Source organism: Orbicella franksi, chromosome 13, assembly GCF_964199315.1.
Source record: "Orbicella franksi chromosome 13, jaOrbFran1.1, whole genome shotgun sequence".
Lineage (NCBI taxonomy): Eukaryota > Metazoa > Cnidaria > Anthozoa > Scleractinia > Merulinidae > Orbicella > Orbicella franksi.
In genome coordinates this window covers 14,892,006-14,911,020 of record NC_138157.1, presented here as the reverse complement: position 1 = coordinate 14,911,020, position 19,015 = coordinate 14,892,006, and the positions used below count along the sequence as shown (strand labels likewise).

Genomic DNA, 19,015 nt, shown 5'->3' with positions numbered 1-19,015 from the left:
CATTTTAACTGGATTATAACTGCGCTTGCGTTACATGAAAAAATTGAATAACGTAGATATGGATGAAAAGCTTAATCCGGCAAACGTATCCCACATCAGAGAAGTGTAACTTAGTTGAGTAATACTCTCTATGGATGCTAGTTTAACACTGGAAGTCATTTACACCCCTGGGTGAAGAGAGACAGAGCGAGTTAAGTGTCTTACCGGCCAAGAACACAGTAGCACTATGACCCCAGCCGGTCCTCCAACCCAGACCTTTCAACTCAGAGTCCAGCGAGCCTCTCAAGAGCACGTGCCAAACTAATGCTGCTATGACGTCACGGTTTATGCTAATGCAACTGCGGAAAGACCAGTGAAATCGAGATAGCGTAGAAAATTCGCGCTTTAATATATAATTTGCCTGTCTGTAACTATAGCTTAAAGTTGTGATCAAAGCTCAAATAGGCACGAACATCTTGAGCCATAAATTGTACCATGCAACGGCAAAAAGTATTATGATTCTTGCACTGACGTTAACTATTATATGGTTTTTGGCACAAATCCCTAAATAATCTTTAACATATCTGAAAATTCATTCCCTGATGTCAGAAGATCTATGCCTGAGGGAAAAATTTCGATGACATCCGAGTCAGAACAGATGAGCGACAAACCACGTGTAGAAAGCAAGGTCATTATTGAATTAATCCAGGATTATGCCATTAGCGTAAATTGTGAAATTAGTGTTGCATGTTTTCTTCGTCACGATAACGTTTGTTAGATATTTTTATTTAATAACTGGTGACCAAAGAATTAATTGTTGCCTTCCGAAGTTCCAATATCCCTTCCTTGATTAGTGCATCAAAAATTCGCTTTCGATATCACCAGACGGAAAACTGACAAAGGAGTAGGCTGGATAACGTGATTGAAAGAGAAAAATTAGAAACAAACTGAAATATGGGCGCCGTGACATTTCATTTATCAAGACGCCGTCGGCTTTTCGTGAAATATTCCTAAACCTACATCTGAACAGGTGATTATCTTGTTGAAACAGGCTTAGACAAGTGGTATTGAACTCTAGCTTTCTAAAGGGAAGTGGAGAGTGAAACTTGATCTGGGCTTAGCAGAGCATTAGGGGTGGGGAGAAAGAAGAAAGAGTAGCAAGGACGAGGCCAAGAAGGAAGGGGGGGGGGGGGGAATTGTTGGGAGGGAACGTTGGGGGAGAAGGGTTATCCATGACATATATAGGGGTGGTGTGCTATTTAAAGGGGACTTCAAGACCTACAAATTATTCGAATTCATGCAAACACGTCTTCGTTGTAAATCGTATTTCATTAAGTCTGATATACGATACAGATTTTAGAGGTAAGGTCAAAAAAGATTTGGACTGAAGTAAGGTAGAGTTTTCAAATTGCTGAGGTACACTCCCCCGCGGTGGTATAAATGTGGTTTAAACTTCCCCCGGGGTTTTACAGCCCTTTCAAATACGGGTGCGCAGTTTTGAATCCGGACTTTTCTCTTGACAAGTCAGACACGCGTTAATATTATTTTTGTTATTGTTTTATCTGTCATCAAGTTAGGGAAAAGTGCGGCAATTAAAAGATGGTTTCATAGTTTGATTTCAGTTCAAAAGTTCACCCTGATGTGTGGGTTCGTTAATGATGTTGAAAACTGCAAATCTATTAAACACAACAAAGGCGCGTGCGATCGATTCCCTTTATAATGGCAAACATGATTATGTTTCGATGGTAAACAAGCGCACACGGAGAACAGTTATCGCGAAATAACCCGCTACAGCATCACGGCGTCGCCCCCTGGAATTTAAGAGCTTGAAAGAATGACAAGAGAGCACTTTCCTTTCACGGCTATTGAAACAAAATAAGAGTGTTAGCGCTTTACGACAGCACGATTTCGTACGAGAGATAATGTATTTTTTAAGTGAATGATGCCAAATTTTGTAAAGCATTCAAGTCTTCGACACGAAAGTAGATTTATCTTACTGCGGAAGTCGATGTTGTTATTCTGAAATTAATTATAGGCAGAGTATTTTAACAGCTACCTCGATCCCATCCCGGTCCAATCACAGCATAGGCATCTTGTAAGGTGGTCTATCCAGGATAGGGGCGTTAACTTAAAAGGGCAACTCAGCAAAAAAAACCTTTGTCCGCTTGAGCTTCCAAATCTTGTAGTTCACAGCTCGACGCAGAGAAATCTAGCGTAATAAGTCAGCCTGTACGCAGTGAAAGTTCCAAGCAGGAAAGCGAAAGCCGTTTAGAAAAGCTTGATCTGAGTTGTTATTCGGAAATAACTCATCGCACGAAACTGCAAGACTCGAAAAATGTTATCTAAGAAGATGCGAGTTTCGTCAGAAGATCGATTCTTCGAACGCGGCCAAGGCTCTTCGAGGGTGCCGAAGGAACGACAGCGTTTTACACCGTGGTTAGAGGAGCAGATCAACCGAGGAGGTATTGATGGCTTGGAGTGGATCGACAGAGAGAAAGGACTGTTCAAAGTTCCCTGGGTGCGGGTGGATAAACCAGAGTTCGTCCTCGAAACTCATGCGGAGCTCTTTAAACGCTGGGCACAACACACCGGAAAATACCGGCAAGGCGACCAACCCGATCCCTCCACATGGAAGACCAGGTTTCGCTGTGCTCTTCGGAAGATGCAAGAAATCGTCGAAGTCAAGGAGCTGGGAAGCTTAGAAGGAAGCAAACCGTACAGAGCGTTCAGGTTCAAGCCGAAACTGAAAGGTACAGTGCGAGTGTCATGTCTCTACATTTTACTCTGTTCAACGACAATAGTTAGCTATCATTAACAATTTTGCATACGAAGTGTACCTGCAGTCCTTTTAATGACCATGTGCTCATCGTGCGCTATAGGCATGATTCTTTGTTGAATTGATTTGTAGATTAATTTCTTTCAGAAAGAAAAAAATCCTTTGGTAAGTAATCATTTCTGCCTCGATTCGAGGACGAAAATTTAGCTTTAATTCAGCAAGAATTTAGCTTTACACTATATGCAACAATGCTCAATGCAATGAGATTCTATTCCGGTTAAAAGTTCTGTCGTGGCCAAGGACACACTGATTTAAATTACCAATTTTAGCAGTGAGAGAGGCCATTTCTAAACAGATTTCGCTCTGTTGTTTTCAAATATCGCAAGGATAAACGTATTATAGAAGCTTGAGGAAGAAGAAGAAAAACTAATTAATAAAGAAATAACAGAGGGATAAAAGAAAATACCTTCGAGGCAATTTGTATTATCTGGAGGAAAAAATGTTTTTTCAGTTGTTTTCTTTGATGCCGTCACGGATCTTTCGAGTGAAAAGTTGTCGGACTAGTCTCAATGGTAGAATTTTTAAGACTGGTTTCCATTGGAAAAAGTCATACGAATATTGGAACCTCTTAATCCTAAAGACGAAATAAACTCTATTTCCTCTCCCTTTTCATCTTTATTGCCACTGATTCCTCTGCAATTTGCGTATTTGGGGGTCGGTTACCATAACACGGCACATGGCTTCAGCTCGGCAAAATGTCTGCTTGTTCGCTTTTGATGGGTTGTGAGCCTTCACTTCAAGTAAATAACGCTCTTGAGATATCTACTTTCCATAAGTGTTTCCCTACATAAGTTAATGGGCGGTAAAAGAGGCCGAAGTTATTCTTGTAAATTGGAAACTGTTGTCGTGATGAAAGTTAGACGAGAAAAGAATCGCTTAGGCACGAGTGCTAGACGAAAGTCCGGAAGTGACAAATATATACCAGGGGAATTTGATTTTCACCTGCTTACGGAATCCAGCAGTGTGGTCGCTTTACTCATCTGAAAACAAGCAGGGTGCTAGAACGATCACAAATATTGAGTCTGCGCCAGGTTTTAAGGGCGTTATGTCAAGCACGGCATCTCCAAGTATTGAAATTGTTCCGTATGGCACGCGCTTGGTGATGACTAAGACATAGTGAGTAACGTTAGAATTAAGGGTTATTCTCTTACCCGCAAATTTTAAAGCATTAGTGTATATGATTAACACATTAAGTTTGTAATCCGATTTTCACTTTTTGCGCTACGCGTATCAACATTTCAACGCTTTTAGCCATTTACAGATAATTGCTGTGATACTGCTTATCGCCCTGCCACCCAACAACTGCTTCACGCTTTGACTTAACAATTTTTAAAGATGTCGTGATAATTATCTCTTTCCCAGTTAGTTGTGGACGGGTCTTCCTCTTTCACAAGGAAACACAAGGCAACCTCCATGAAACTCAATTCATTGAACTACTCAGGAATGTTTACAGGAAGTAGTAGAATGTATTCTTTAATTTAAACTATTTCAATAGGTACGGTGACATCATTTTCCATCCATTCTTTTATCTTACAACACGTGTTCTACTCACGCTAGACACCTTTGTCTTGATGATGAGTTTATCTATACCACAAGTACTAGCTTACATGCCCGCTTTTGTTTTGTTTAAGAATGGTTGCTCATTTGGATCACTGGCTGTAGATATTTATCTTTAAAAAAAAACTCTGCAAAAGGCGGGGGTAACTCGTTTTTCGGCAACTGACTCTAAATCAAAAGTCCCGACGGTTAAACGGAAAATTAAAAGAAAAAAACAATATTCTAGTGTGTCTTGAACAATTACAGGCCTTAAGGGCTCAGGCAACACGCACTTGATTTCAAAACAACGACCAATGGGCTCTCACTCGTTCGTCGAATACTCATCGTAACTTTTGAAAGATCTTAAGACAAAGCCTTTCTGGTATCCTACAAAAAGTGGGGTAACAAGCAATTATCTTGTGTCGTTTATGTTTGCATTTTAGTTCTTAGTGATTTCCCGGTAACTGGCTAGGGGCCAGTGTCAACAGGAACACAGTCTTTTACCAGTTTGCCGCACTTTCTTTGAGCTTTTGACAACACTCCGCCATGTGTTTACATCTTACGGGACATTCTGGCAAACAAAGTTTGTGTGGCCCTTTGAAAACGTTTAAACAGCCGCACTTGAGACGCAACAGGCGTAAAAAAAACAGTTTAAACAGCCGCATTTGAGACGCAACAGGGGTGTTGGTGTTTTGTTTCGTTCACGGCCTCTCCAGAACAAGGAAGTAAAAAATATATATTAATAGAAACACCTTAAGAGAACTCTATGACTTAATCTGGCGATATATACCGAACGATCCTGCAGTAATCAAACTGCACAAGTCCTACTTTTTTCTGAAGTTGGCCTGTTCACTCGGTATACCGACTTGAAGTTTTAATCCTTGTCGGAGGAAATCTTTAGTTAACCCGTAATCAACGCCCGCTTCTCGTGGGATTTCTCACATTTTGTACTAAACAAACCATGTATTGCCGCCAATTCGGGAGCAGCCGGGAAATTTTGGGTCAGTCCAGACCAGCTTCTTACAAACGGAAATTAGAAAGCAGTCTGTCGCCGCTGACCAAATTCATGCTTCCCCCCAAAAAAAACAGTCGTCTTCCGGCAGAGTACGAGGGAAGAGGAAAGAGTAGAAGTGTTAAAGAACTTGTAACCTCTGCGTTATTCAAAACGTGATCTATCGCAATCTGAAAGGAAAATTAATGGTCATTTCGAGCTAGAATTTCCCGCTCGAGAAAACGAGAGTTGACAGATACTGAACAATATTGCCTGAGTCTAACCTGACTTCGGAGAAAAACCTCTACCATCAATATTTCAATCCCTTGTGAGAATTTCTCTATCATGAAACGTCAGCGGTCACGTCCCTTTCGGGACATGTGGCTTTAAGAAAAAGTGGAACTATTAGCTGCTGGGAAATAGCTTCCATGCGGATGTGCACTATTTCTGCATGAAAAGCAGGCAACTAAGACCGAGAACGTGCGCGACGCAAGCTCCAGGAAATAGTTTGACTCATGAATCTCAGAGTTCATTTGGCTAAACATTACAGTAAGCAAATGCGCCTTCATCTGACTTTTCACGAAAAACGCTTCAAACTGAAGCCATTTAGAAAACACCCTTTTAATAATCAAAAGCGTAGGCTAAAAGCCGTACTTCTATAACCAAATAGAAATGCCGCATTACCACGAGCGTTTGACGTCATGATAGCGCAAGTAAACACATTTATATTTTGATAATCGAACGGTGAACGACTCATTTGTTTTCATCGCAGTGTTTTCTAACAGAAATGGAAAATATTTTGGGTTTGGGAGAACTCGTAAACGTTGAGGAGACATTCCCCTGTGGCTCGTGTTTCCACCGCATTTTCTCGTCCCCCAAACTTCCCCTTGTGTTTCTTGGTAATATAACTTACTCAATAGAAAGACGGAAAATGTTTTCTATTGCTTAATAAATAACAATGCAAGGGCGGCATGGTGGCGTCCAAATGATATAGCATGTTTTCATATCTTATATTTCCTCGAATTTTGTGACAAGAGACTAGAGGCTCGCAGAATAGATCTCGCGTAAAGAATGTACCCAGTTGTTTCTTTAAGAACAGTTAGCTACAAGATAAATGATGAGATCAGAAATTGACTCAATTTCATTTGACTTGCTGTGGAAGTCGAACAACTAACAAGAAGGCCTTCTTTTTCGATTTCGGTTTCTTGCTTTTTCTTTGAAATCGGAAATTCACTATATATATTTCCCGTTGGGTTTATGTTCGTTTCTTCGCTCACGATAAAGAGTCACGCTTAATTAAGACCTGACAGCAAACAGGAAGATCAAAGCTTATGAAAAATTAATAATTCTATCGCATGAATGGCTGTCGAAATTGAAATTTGCGCTTTCGTGTTTCACTCTTTTGTTCACTGTCGATCATTGACAAGCGTGATTTCCATTTTGTTCGCAGTGGCTTCCTGACTCAAAATTGAAATGGTTTCCTCGAAATCACGTCAAAGCCGTGCCTTTTGTCCCAGTAAGGCTCAATGTTTTTCAGGTGGATCACATTTGGTGGCCTAGAGAACTTATCACTTCCGTGTCTTTTCTCCAGTAACTTTCGAACCTTAAGATTGACGTTTTTTCTCGTTTCCAACAAACCGCAGCACTCTAAAATTCACGTGACTCCATTCTTGCCATCTCGTTATAGCACCACCAAATAAGACCAAACTGCGCTTGAATGATTACCGTAAAATCCCACGCGCAAGTCCCCTCGGTTATTTTATAAGCCCCCCCCCCCGACCCCTCGGATATAAGCCCCTCTACTTGCTAACAAAGATATTATTCCGGATATACACCCCCCGAATATAAGTTTATCTAATGTGTAAGTGCGTTCCTTTTGCGTTTCTTTACCAATGTCAAAATTTTTAATCGCAAGTTATGGGCTAATAGGGTGATAGGTTAATAACTCTAAATGTAATGTTATGATAGCTTTAATTCGTTTCTCAGATACGTTTTATCTCGTCTTTCCGAAACAGTTTTTTTACTTCGCTTACATGCACCCGGATATAAGCCCACCCCCGCCCCCCTTCCACCCCCGTTTATAAGCCCACCCAAAATCCCTTATGAAGTTATATAAATCCAGGGCTATACCGTGGGATTTTACGGTATGCTATGTACTGCGCTGCGTGTTACATACTTATTTATTTCCGCCTTGAAAATTTCTTTTAATACCTTGAGAAATTTTATTTTTATTTTTCCGTACGCTGTATCACTACTGTTTTAGCTCTAAATTGCTAAGATCATCATTAACAGAACGAAAATATCGGCTCGACTAGCGTGTAGATCATTCGCCAAGCTTACCACTGCGAGCATACTGCGAACAATGTCTATTTGACTTTCCAAAAACAAACAGAGCGGAGCTTAATTTCGTTCACTTCATTTAGGTTTGAAACGGGAAATCGATACGCAAACTGTTGGCTATTTTTCCATCGCGTGAGCCGGTACTACTAGCAAGTTACGCAAAACTTAATTCCTTAATACGAAATTTTTCTTTCTTAACGAAAACTATGTAAAAAAATTCATACTACATGTACAAATGAGCAAATGAAAAATTAAAAAAATAAGGCGTGTGGAAAAATGTTCTTATTTTATTTTTCTTAAAACAATGCTCAAGTACCTCAGCACAGGGTTTCACTCAAAGAATATTGAAGATAAGTATCTGTTGGGCTGTTGATTCTAAACATTGCCATTGACCCTTTTTCATAAAACGCAACCCTCAAAGTTGCATTTGGAACTGCCGCACAGCTTAACGAACAGCTTAAAAGAACAAGTTTTGATGGTACGTAGGGCAAATTTTTCAAATGGAATACATGTTGTTTTTTTCATATTTTGGCAAAACGTAGTAAAAGAGGAAAAAATGATCTGTCCAGAGAAAATAGGGCTCACCGAGCGTCCGTGATCGTTAAATCCGTGCAAAGTTACTTATAACTGTGGTCTCTTGAACTAGAATATAACTGTTAGTTCATTATTTAGTGCGCATGTTCGATGTATGATGTTCGATATCAGTAACCACACCCACAAACAATTAGCGTTACCGCCGGTTGCGCGAACTTCTTAACATTTTTTTTTCTTGCTTTCCAGAACGCAATGCTTCCTTTAAACGTCCACCCGCCAAAGTAAACATGAGAAGAAGGTCATCAATGGAGTCACTGGAGTCAAACAACTCCACTAGTGCCGAACCCGCTGCAATGGGCGTGTTTCGTGGCCCAATGGATCCATGGGGAATGGTGGGTGGCATGCTGAATGCAAAGGTGCATGACTTAAGGACGCTAAGCTAGTATTAGAATTAACATTAAAATCTTTGCAAGTTAGCATAGCTGTTTGCTCGGTATTGGTGAACATAAATTAACAGGAGGAGTGGACAGAGGGTAATTAGAAGAGTTAATTCGCTCTAAGGAAATCCCTCTCAAGCTATATTTAGACTACTCCCGGTTTCGGACGTCCCAGGAGGATCAGGAAATAGTCATTCTTATCACGTGGATTATGTTGAACTGGACAGCCCGAGGGTGCGCGAGAACGTCCACGCAATGCTCATGGTAACATGCATTATCCACAGAAAAACTGGGCACCATATCTAATAATACTTCAAGAGGGATTGTCTCAGGAATAAATCCAATATGGGGGATTAGGTTTCTCTTCTTTCTTCGTCACTTGGGAATAGCCAATCCAGTGACGCGGATTTTGCCCACGTGGACAGCCTAGGCAGATTTACACGCATTTTCATCGTCAACCAAAACATCTAAACGACTTCCGTGGTAACATTATCCGCGATACCGCGGATTATGAAAGATGAAAGATCATATATTTGAACTGCGGCAAAAGATATTATCCGCGATGGATGCCGTATCTAAAGCTAAATTTAGAACGATTGCCTTGAAACTGAAGCTCATATGAGATGCTCTTCATACTCTTTTGTTCTGAGTGATTGTTAAATTCGAGCCATGACTAGATTCTCAGGTGCCTTTGTTCGCGATCAGAGTGAAGCTTATCAGAGCTGAGCTCATATATTCCTTACACATGAGGCTTTCCATTCCTTCTGCAAAAGCAGAATTTAGCCTTTTTCATTTCGAATTATCGCCATGCACACATCTCCGTTGTCTTTCATCTCTCAAAATTAATACTTAAAAGTCCATTTTTGTCTGAGCGAACATCTTGGCTTTCAATTATTCTATTATGTACGTGCAGTAGAAATATTACTTTGTTTTATTTTTTGGCATTTTGTGTGTTTTCAGTATTACGATCCATGCAGCTGGGACAACTATCCTCCTGACGGGTTTCAAAGCCAGTATGGGTATGGACTGAGTGATCAGGAAGCAAACTGTTTTGGTAAGAAAGGCAAAGAAATAAGGGGAAAAAAAGAAAGAGAAGAGGATGAGCGTGGAAAGAAAGGGGATGACACATGACTATTTCGACATTGCTGATCCTAGCAGTATGCAAGACGCGTGTATACAAAATACGATACAACACAACACAACACAACACAACACAACACAACACAACACAACACAACACAACACAACACAACACAACACAACACAACACAACACAATACAATACAATACAATACAATACCACACAGTACAATACAATACAATACTGGCTTAATGTGACTATACACTTAGCTATGGTGGTGCACTACAATAGTTCACAAGCTAGTTTACAGGTATATCACTAGGAGAGAAATATTAAAGTAAAATGAATATGGAATTAGAAAAATTAGCTAAAATAAGCTAAAATATTGAAAAAAAAAAACAGTTAAAACTTCCTTTACATATGCACAAACGTAAAATTAATTAATAAATCGACAGAGTAATTAACTACATACATTGCACTATGTAAGTCCTGTCAAATCTAGTTTTTTTTTTTAATACTATTTTAAAAGCCTTGTAAGTTTTAATAGTTCTTTGAGCGTCCGGCAGAGAGTTCCAAAGTTTTGGCGCTGTAAACCTCCACGATTTCAGGCCATAGCTAGTGGTATTGGCCCGAGGCAGTTTGAAGACGTCATCATTCCCCTCAGATCATATTTATTTTTTCTGAGGTCTATCAGTTTTTTGATGGATGTTGGAGCTTGATCATTAAAAATGACTTTAAAAACCGTACAGACTATTTTTTGCTAGACCTTGATTTTGAAGTGACGATAAGCCAATTTTGTTAAGTAGTTGGCAAGATGGCGTTCCCTTTTCATTGAAAACGAAACGGAGGGCACGGTCGTTGGCTTTTTCTAGCTTAGCAGTGGCGCTTTTGCTACAGAAATGCCATGTCTCTGAACGGTAATTAAAGTGACGTAAGATGAATGCGAGGTGAAGGCCCTTTCTTGTTTCAAACTGAAGAATGTCACATATGGACCTCGTAAAATGGCCTAACTCTGACCAAGAATCTCTGGTAGCTCAGTCAATAGAGCGTCCAACCAATATCTGGGAGGTCAAGGGTTCGACATCTTGTCGGGGACTCAGATTCTTTCGATGTCCCATGCTCGGGACTAATCAACATTTCGTCTTTATCAATGAGACATTTGTAGGTAGAACAGGCACAAACTACATACCAATATGGTTTCTAATATCCCCGAGCTCGAGATGCAATAAAATTACATTTTTCTTCCTTGGTGAAATTTCCATGTTTAACTACTTCACTAAAATTCCAAATATATTTTCCAAGATAAATCCCACCTGTCTTCCATTTGCAGTCTTAGATGATATAATACTCTCTGTGTAAATACATTGATAAGTCTATGTGCAAAACAAACTGATTATGAGTTACTCTCATAGATTTACACAGAAACATGCGGCCTAGCTGTCTTTTGCAAGAAGGATTCAATGGGGCTATGTTTAATGAGGTAAACTCCACCATATGTTTAATGGCATAGAGCATCGTGAACAATTGGACTGGAATAAACTCTTATCACACCCGACCCGCAATGAGAAAAAATATTTTGCACTTGTCCCGTATATAAGCTTACAATCTTTCTTTTAGCGCGTTGCTGGCTTGATAAAAAATGTACAAGAAAAGAGAAAGCAGTCGTACTTTTTTCAGGAAATTCTACACTCACTGACTTCTTGTATATGTGTTCGCAGTACATCGCACAGCTGGTAGACTTGCGTGATTTGGTTGAACCGGTATTGCCAGATGACTGGGACAAGTATTTTCCTGATGGTGTTCAAAGCCAGTATTGTATGTCCTTATCCCAGGATCACGCCACGGAATGAGGGATCAGGAACCTAACTACTTTGGTAAGAAAAACAATCTGTATTGATGATATAGGTTGGAACATTTGCCCATGGGGAAATAATATGCAACCTCTATGATGCTTGTGATAGGCGCGGTGGCCTCATGGTTAGTGCGCTCGTCTTCGGATCGACCGGTCCGGGCTCGAGCCCTGGCAGGGGACATTGCGTTGTGTTTTTGGGCAAGACAGTTTACTCTCACAGTGCCTCTCTCTACCCAGGTGTATAAAAGAATACCGGCTAACTTAATGCTGGGGGTAACCTTTCGATGGACTAGCCGTCTCATCAAAGGGGGAGCAGAAATATTTCTAGTCACTTCATGCTACAGAAACCGGGATAAATTCCGGCCTGATGGGCCACCTGGCTCGTATGCAGACTGCTGAAATAATGAACGGAAAATTTGATATCTACTGCAAGAAACTTGAAAAGACTAAGTTAACGGAAGAATTTAGCCCATAAGAATTTTGAACATGACTTCAACAGCATATTAGAATTTTTGATAATTTCTTTAGGGCTGTTTCGCTAAAACAGCAATATACATACAGTCAAGCACTTTATCAGAAGTTCACTGGAGTCTACCTAAGGACTAGATCTTTCAGGCGTAGTATAAATAATAGCTGCATAAAAAAAAGCACAGACCGGCATGATTGTGTAGCAGAGTTTCCTTTTTACCTTGCATTTATTTTCTTTTTATCTTATTTGCAGGTCTGCTCATGGCGATATGACAAATTACTCAATCAGCTTATATCAGCCGATTTATTAGTTCCTACTCAACAATAGTTTTAGATTATGTTCGTGTACTTTTACTTCAGTAGTGAAACAAGAAATTAACCCCCTCGGGACCACGCTGTTTTGCTGGTCTCGTTTTCTGGAAGCGATTATGGGAAAGGGGTGGGGTTAGGCGAGTGAGAAGGTGCAGAGGGATTTAAACTCCAAAAGATGTGAAGTTCGGATTCAAAATTTATAAAATTACTCTCCAATAAACAAAAATTGAAAATTGGCAATAAACATAGAAAGAAGAAGTGAACAGGGGCTAGTAACACCCGACGAAATCCAAAATTAGTTAAACCGTGGTTTTGAAGAAATACCAGGTCATGTTAGTAGGGCTTCTGAATGAATTCTGACAAAAATGTTGATAATTTGTAAACGATCTGGGCGCATATACTTTCTGATTCACCTCCCCTCACTGACCCCGTATTAATTCCTTGCTGAACCCCAAAAAGCACATTACTTTTACAATCACGGTTGTAGTTCTCGTACATGTTCAGTGTAGTTTGTCTTGAGCGCCAGTTAATTGTGAATCCTTAATCCTCAATGCTGCATTTCATTGTTACGCCATCGTCGAAACTACTTTTACATTGTAAAAGAACTTAACAATTTGAAATGTTATAGAAAATTAATCAATATTAATCAATATCAACAAGATAACGGGATATATCTGTATATATATTAGATTTATATGTTTGTTAAAAGACGTTAGTTTTGTTAGAATAAAAAAAGAAAGACGTTAGCGCTCTTTCCAGTGATAAAATAAAGTTAATTTAAAATCGTGTGATGTTATTATATTTTGTTGCCAAACGAAAGTACACGCCAAAAACGCTCTTAACAAAATCACAGCCATGGGTTTATTCTTAACATGGTATGAACATTTTGCAAAGTTTGAGCTCGATATTCGTATAAAATTAACAGATTCGCAGAAAAGAAAAAAACTGCAGTTCTTCAACTTTGTAAAGGAATCAGTTCACACTCGTCAAGGTGGAAAACAGCAATTGCTAGGAAAATATATATTTTGGAGGTCTTACAGGAGATAAATATAAAAAGTCAGGGGAGCCTCATACGGGGTCGACGTCATGTGGAAACAAAGAATAACAATTTACTCCTCCTCCGTTTGATCGATTGTATTACCAACCCTCACCCCCCTCCCTACTTTCAGTTGATTATTTTTCAAATTTGTCATATTCTCTCTGCTTTGTTTTGTACTAAATACATATTTTCCTGATAACATAAGCGAGTTTTTACATGCAACATTTACTGAATCAGTCATGACCAGGATACCGAGGATGAACATCTCGCCACAATCTTGCTTAACCTACTACGGAGGACGGTGGGATACATCACAAAAGACTAGACAAACTTGATAAAGTTAGGCAAAGTTTTATTGCTGTAGCAATTTTTAAAATTGGTGTTGTTCGAATTGCGTAGAAAAAGTGGAAATAAATGTAAAATCTTCCTTTTCTAAGTTCTAGAATTCTCGTCCCGTGGATTTCAAATGGCAGTCAAGATTAAGACCAAGGGAAAGCTTAGTTTCTTTTGACTAGCTGTAGCTCATCGATGCAGGCGAATTCCAGAATCATAAAACATCTGTTTGATGCACATAACAGGATGTTCGAGGTGGAATAAAACAAAAATGAAAACAAAAACCACAACCATTTACTTGTTGTCGTTAAAGGCTGGTACCTGCTACGTAACTATGAACGAGCACGTGCGTCCATAGATTGTTAATCTTTGAATGAACTTTCGCGGCGCTTTTTCTTATTTCCTTTTGGAAACCTATCTTTCCTGATAACAGTGAGTGATCGCAAAATGCATTTTTAAAACCACAGCATTTTCATAATGGATTCAAAGAGCCATGGTATTATTCTAACGACGTTTACCGCTTTTCTGGTCGCCTGCTATTCAACTGAACAGAAACAATTTGACGACCTACCCGGACCGTGTGTTATCAGAAGGACGAAACTACCACGTTTAGAACCAGTCAAGGTAAAGGATAACCTCTCGTTTTAGAATGCTGATATTTTCCAAGCTGAGATTAAAAACATATTATTCGACCAGGATTTGACCATAGCTAGCGGCTCCTGCTTCAATTTAATTCCTTGTTTTAACTTTAATAACAAATATAAGTTTGAATCAAGAGATTATTTCTTATTTGAATTCAATCATGATTTTGTTGCATCAGGTTGGCTATGTTCGCCAAATCGAGCTTACTAAGGACGAGAAGCCTTTTACAGTTAAGACATTGAGCGTGAGACCCCCCATATTTGGTAGGTATACAGCGTCTTCCAGAAAAATTTCGTCTACATCAGTACAGAGACACAGGTTGTCACGTACAAGCGTACACGACAATGTCGAAAGGTATTGTGGGTAATGGTGGTTCACGATCGCTTGATTGAAGCTCAAGGTGTTACGTTTCAATGTGATAGAATAAAAGGCACGAACACGTGTATTGACGGTTCCTTTCGTTCTTTCTGAAACGATGTGAACCTCAATCAGGCAACGCCAAACTATTACTACCCATGATGCCAATCGGTATTGTCGCGTTCGAATTTACGCTTCCGTGGGACACGTTTTCTTCCATGGCCACAAGTTTGACGTTGACGTAAAGCACAGGTCAGTCTCCAAAAGAATTCCAACATTAGCTCTTTGTGTTCCTTTAGACCGTATGGCGTATGCAACGCAACTTGTACATGTTGGAATCGATACCACAACTTAATAGCGACTTCCCAACAGAATATGTCAAAGGATATCAAATGAACATGCTCGTTGCTTATTTTCAGAAATTCCTGACTTCCTGAGTGAGACCGAAACTACACGACTTCTTGAATACGCAGCAAGTGGGAGACTGGAGAACAGTGACGTATTTCATAATTCAATGGATACCCTTCTGTCCCAGAATTCTTTTGAATACTGGGATCTCAATCGAGATGACGTAATAGACATAGACGAGGTATATATACTAGTTATGCAACTTTCTTTCGTGGTATACCATGGAATATCCCACGAATCACTTATATTTTCTCGATATACACTTGCCTTCATCAGCCTTCAGGCGAGTGTGTTTACTAAGAAAATACAAGAGACAAGTGGGATATTCCATAGCCTGCGAACGCAGACGTATTTCCGGCTGTCGCTTGTCTCCGCCGAAAAATAACGTCTGCGAACCCGAGCCAGGAAACCATTTCTCTGACGTAGGAATTTTAAGCCAATCACAGTTTAGCTCAAGTAGCCCCAGAACTACTGCGCGAGGTATTCACTGCTAAGAGCACTCGAGTTTCATTCTATCATGGAATCTGATTGGCCAAGGAGAAACAAAAGTCATTACGTCACAGAAATCGTTTCCTGGCTCGGGTGCGCAGACGTTATTTCTCGGCGGAGACAAGCGACAGCCGGAAATACGTCTGCGTTCGCAGGCTAGATATTCCATGGTATACCATGAAAGAGCGCTAGTTGTAGCCAGCACAATCAATGCGCGATACGCGCAACGCACGATGAGAAGGTGTAGTACCGTCGAATATACAACGGCTTTTCTGTATTCGGATTGGCTGTATTTTCTATGATATGATGTAAATAATTATATAACTTATTGCAAGTAGTTTCCATCTCGCCAAATTCAGGAAGTACATCTTCTTTTGCAGCCATTCTCGTTAGCTAACGTTTAACCATCAGGTACCTTTGATAGAGCGCTTTATTTCTCATCAATCGCTCTTACAGGTCATTGCTGGTATGCGTTACATCCGGGATCTACATTTCACAACAAACGATGTAAAGAAGATGTAAGTACGCATGGCTACGCGCTACTCAAAAGAACAACCGGTTTGCTTTAAAGGAAAAAACACGTCAAAGGTGGTGAAAGCAAAAAAATAAATGACTAAAATAGCGACTAAAGGTTCAAAATTTCAACAGAATGCCAATTATGACTTCTCGACACCCCGTCCCAAATGAAGTGAAATTTGAAGAACTGTAATCCCACTTGGCTCTAAATAGTCTCTTTTTCAGTTTCTTAGTATATTTGGTAGCATTTTGCACAATAATACGAAAGCTGGAACTCTGTTTCTTGTATTTATAATTATACTAAATAACTAACACGAATCGCTTTTTCAGGTTGAAATCGTTGAACGTTGGCAAACGTAAGCCGGGTGAGTTGAATCAGTTGCAAAATGAACCTTAGTCTTCAGTCCCAAGCCTATATGACCTATCAAGTACTAAATTCTTAACCTCGGGTCTTTCCAATTGGTTCTCGCTGGATCTCACTTTTTCCATTATTCCACTTTTACCTAAGCTTTGAATTTTTTCGCGGTGGGCGAAAGCTCTGCCAAAAAGCAATTTCTTGAACAACAAATTTGTTCCTCCAGGAATGATTCATCGAAGTGAATTTCAACCAGCTGATGTCATGAAGTATGTTAAGGAAGTAGGAGGACTGGACCCCAAGGTCAAGGGTCGCCATAGCAACCAAACGTTCATTGATTTTCCTGTAAATGACAGAGTGGCAGTGACACTCGATATGAAGTGAGTGCGTAGAATTTTAAGGCTTACAAATATTGTAGATTTTAAAAACCATTCCAATCTCAATATCTTAGTCAACCGTTTAAATGCAGTGGGGTCTTACAACGTAAAAATGGACTAAGGCTTCTGTTCGTATTCCTCATCTTCCTGGGTCAGCAGATCCAAGCATTAGTACAAATAAGACAAAATGAAATGCAAAGCTAGTAGTTCGACTAACAAAGCCAGTCTTCAACAGGAAGTAGAGGGCAAGAGCAAGAGTGAAATGAAACTTAACAACACCCAAAATGCAGCAATTGCCCTTTAGTATACTACAACCTTGGTCACAAGGGTTGGAAAAATTCATTCTATACTCATCTTGCCCCTCCCTACTCCTGTGCAATGTTGACAAAACACTTTCTAAAGCAAATCTGCATTGTACCACTTTCCAACATTGAAAGGGGGTATGGGGGTGCTGACACTTATTCTGTAGGAATTACGGTTATGATTTCATGATGTTTTTACGCATTTTCCAACACAATTTGTCCATGATCGTAGCTCTGCTTCTCGAAATATTGACCATTAAATTTGCCCTATTTTATTTCCGTATTTTTAGCCTTGCATTTCAAACTGTCAACATATCATAGCGTTCTTTTCTCTTAATCGTTAGCAATTTCCCAGCTAAGAGATTAAGGGCTAAACATCGAACCACCAGTGCAAGAGGTTCACTCTTGGAACCTAATCTCCTTTTCTCGCAGAAAAGCTGCTCTCACAGGTCTTCCAATAGAAGTAATAAGAGGCAGTGAAACTCCAGTGGTATGTGTACTTATATGTGATTACTACATCAGAGATTTCCGAGTAATGGAGGGCACTTTTAAGCGCTGTTTGTGGATATCTGTTGTAGGCTGTAAGATACGGTCCCGACGGTCACTATCACTGCCATTACGACTCGCACTCTGTTAACACCAAGGATTCTTGCTGTGATCGCCGCTCATTGGATAATTGTCGTGTCTGCAGGTCAGTTGGGCAAGACAACTCATACTTGCTTAAACGTACATAACGTAAATTACATAAGCAAACGGAAAAGAAATTCTCTTGGACAACTGGTTTTGAACTATCCTTGAGAAACATAAATCTAAGAAATGGTAGCAAAAACTATTTCCCTTTATTTTATAGGTACATAACTATTTTGTACTTTCTCAATGATGTCGAGGAAGGTGGACACACAGCTTTTCCAATCGCCGATGATGCCACATTCAAGCAACAGGTTTGCATGTTTAACTTACACGTAATAAAAATTTAGGTGTGTTACTTAGGGGAGCTCCATTAACTGGTAACGTCATTGAATATCCCAAGCTTCCCGTAGTCTTGCAAAGAGACAGAAGGCTGGGTACTAGGCACATGACAACCATCTTTCTTTAATTGTTTTATAAATTTCAACTCTGCTTTTCCCCACGCTTATGTTTTCTTGTTCTTCATTTCCTTTTATTTTGATAGTCATGGACAAGGAAATCCAATTACATCTCCAATCTGAGCGCGTATTGCTCTAAAGCTAATCTGAGGGTTGAACCAAAACGAGGCACCGCGATTATGTGGTATAATCACGTGATAGATAAATCAACTAGCTGGCTCTCGCATCTCGACCTCATGTCCTACCACGGGGGATGTGACGTCATGAAGGGTCACAAGTGGATTGTAAATAACTGGATAAATGTCATTGGAAAAAACTGGGATGATTTGCGAACATGGAACGATAAGCATTCTCCAATAAAACGAGGACAAGGGCCTTAACACGCAGAGAGATTATGAACGTGTTGTTAAAGAAAAAAAGCCAGGTTAAGGTTAATTAAGGTTTTAAAGGCATTTTCTTGAAATAGTTTAAATAACCACCGAAAGGTTTTTCGGTGGCGAATAAAACAGTTTTGTAATAAATGTTGTTTTATCTTTTTTTATCATTTTAGCATGGAGGCGCAAGCATAAGCGCGCGAGAGATCAGAAATTTTCGATTTTCAGACTTGCGTTTTGTGTTTCTCGGTGTTTCAATGCCTTCTTGTGCTTAAGCTTATGCTTGCGTCGCTGTAAAAAAATAAATAAATAAATAAATAAATAAAACAGGCTCTCAAAGCTGATAACAATTTTAACATTAAACACTGTGGT

At 39.7% G+C, this 19,015-nt stretch overlaps 2 protein-coding genes across 3 annotated transcripts; both read left to right on the top strand.

Moving 5' to 3' along the window:
* The first annotated feature begins 726 nt into the window (after window positions 1-726).
* Window positions 727-13,053, top strand: LOC145464807 (uncharacterized). 2 transcript variants are annotated; one of them, XM_081448606.1, is made up of 6 exons: window positions 727-2,729; window positions 8,463-8,608; window positions 9,614-9,707; window positions 11,147-11,214; window positions 11,453-11,608; window positions 12,308-13,053. In XM_081448606.1, the coding sequence occupies exons 1-5, from the start codon at window positions 2,315-2,317 to the stop codon at window positions 11,582-11,584; spliced, it is 855 nt and encodes a 284-aa protein (XP_081304732.1). In that variant the 5' UTR covers window positions 727-2,314; the 3' UTR covers window positions 11,585-11,608; window positions 12,308-13,053. The 2 variants fall into 2 exon arrangements, with proteins under 2 accessions (XP_081304732.1, XP_081304731.1); XM_081448605.1 differs by having other exon boundaries at window positions 8,463-8,632.
* A 70-nt stretch (window positions 13,054-13,123) lies between these two features.
* On the top strand, window positions 13,124-18,934 carry LOC145464814 (transmembrane prolyl 4-hydroxylase-like). Its single transcript, XM_081448612.1, has 10 exons — window positions 13,124-14,362; window positions 14,559-14,643; window positions 15,157-15,326; window positions 16,091-16,152; window positions 16,481-16,515; window positions 16,732-16,885; window positions 17,617-17,674; window positions 17,763-17,875; window positions 18,035-18,125; window positions 18,356-18,934. The coding sequence occupies exons 1-10, from the start codon at window positions 14,216-14,218 to the stop codon at window positions 18,647-18,649; spliced, it is 1,209 nt and encodes a 402-aa protein (XP_081304738.1). The 5' UTR covers window positions 13,124-14,215; the 3' UTR covers window positions 18,650-18,934.
* Window positions 18,935-19,015: the final 81 nt, after the last annotated feature.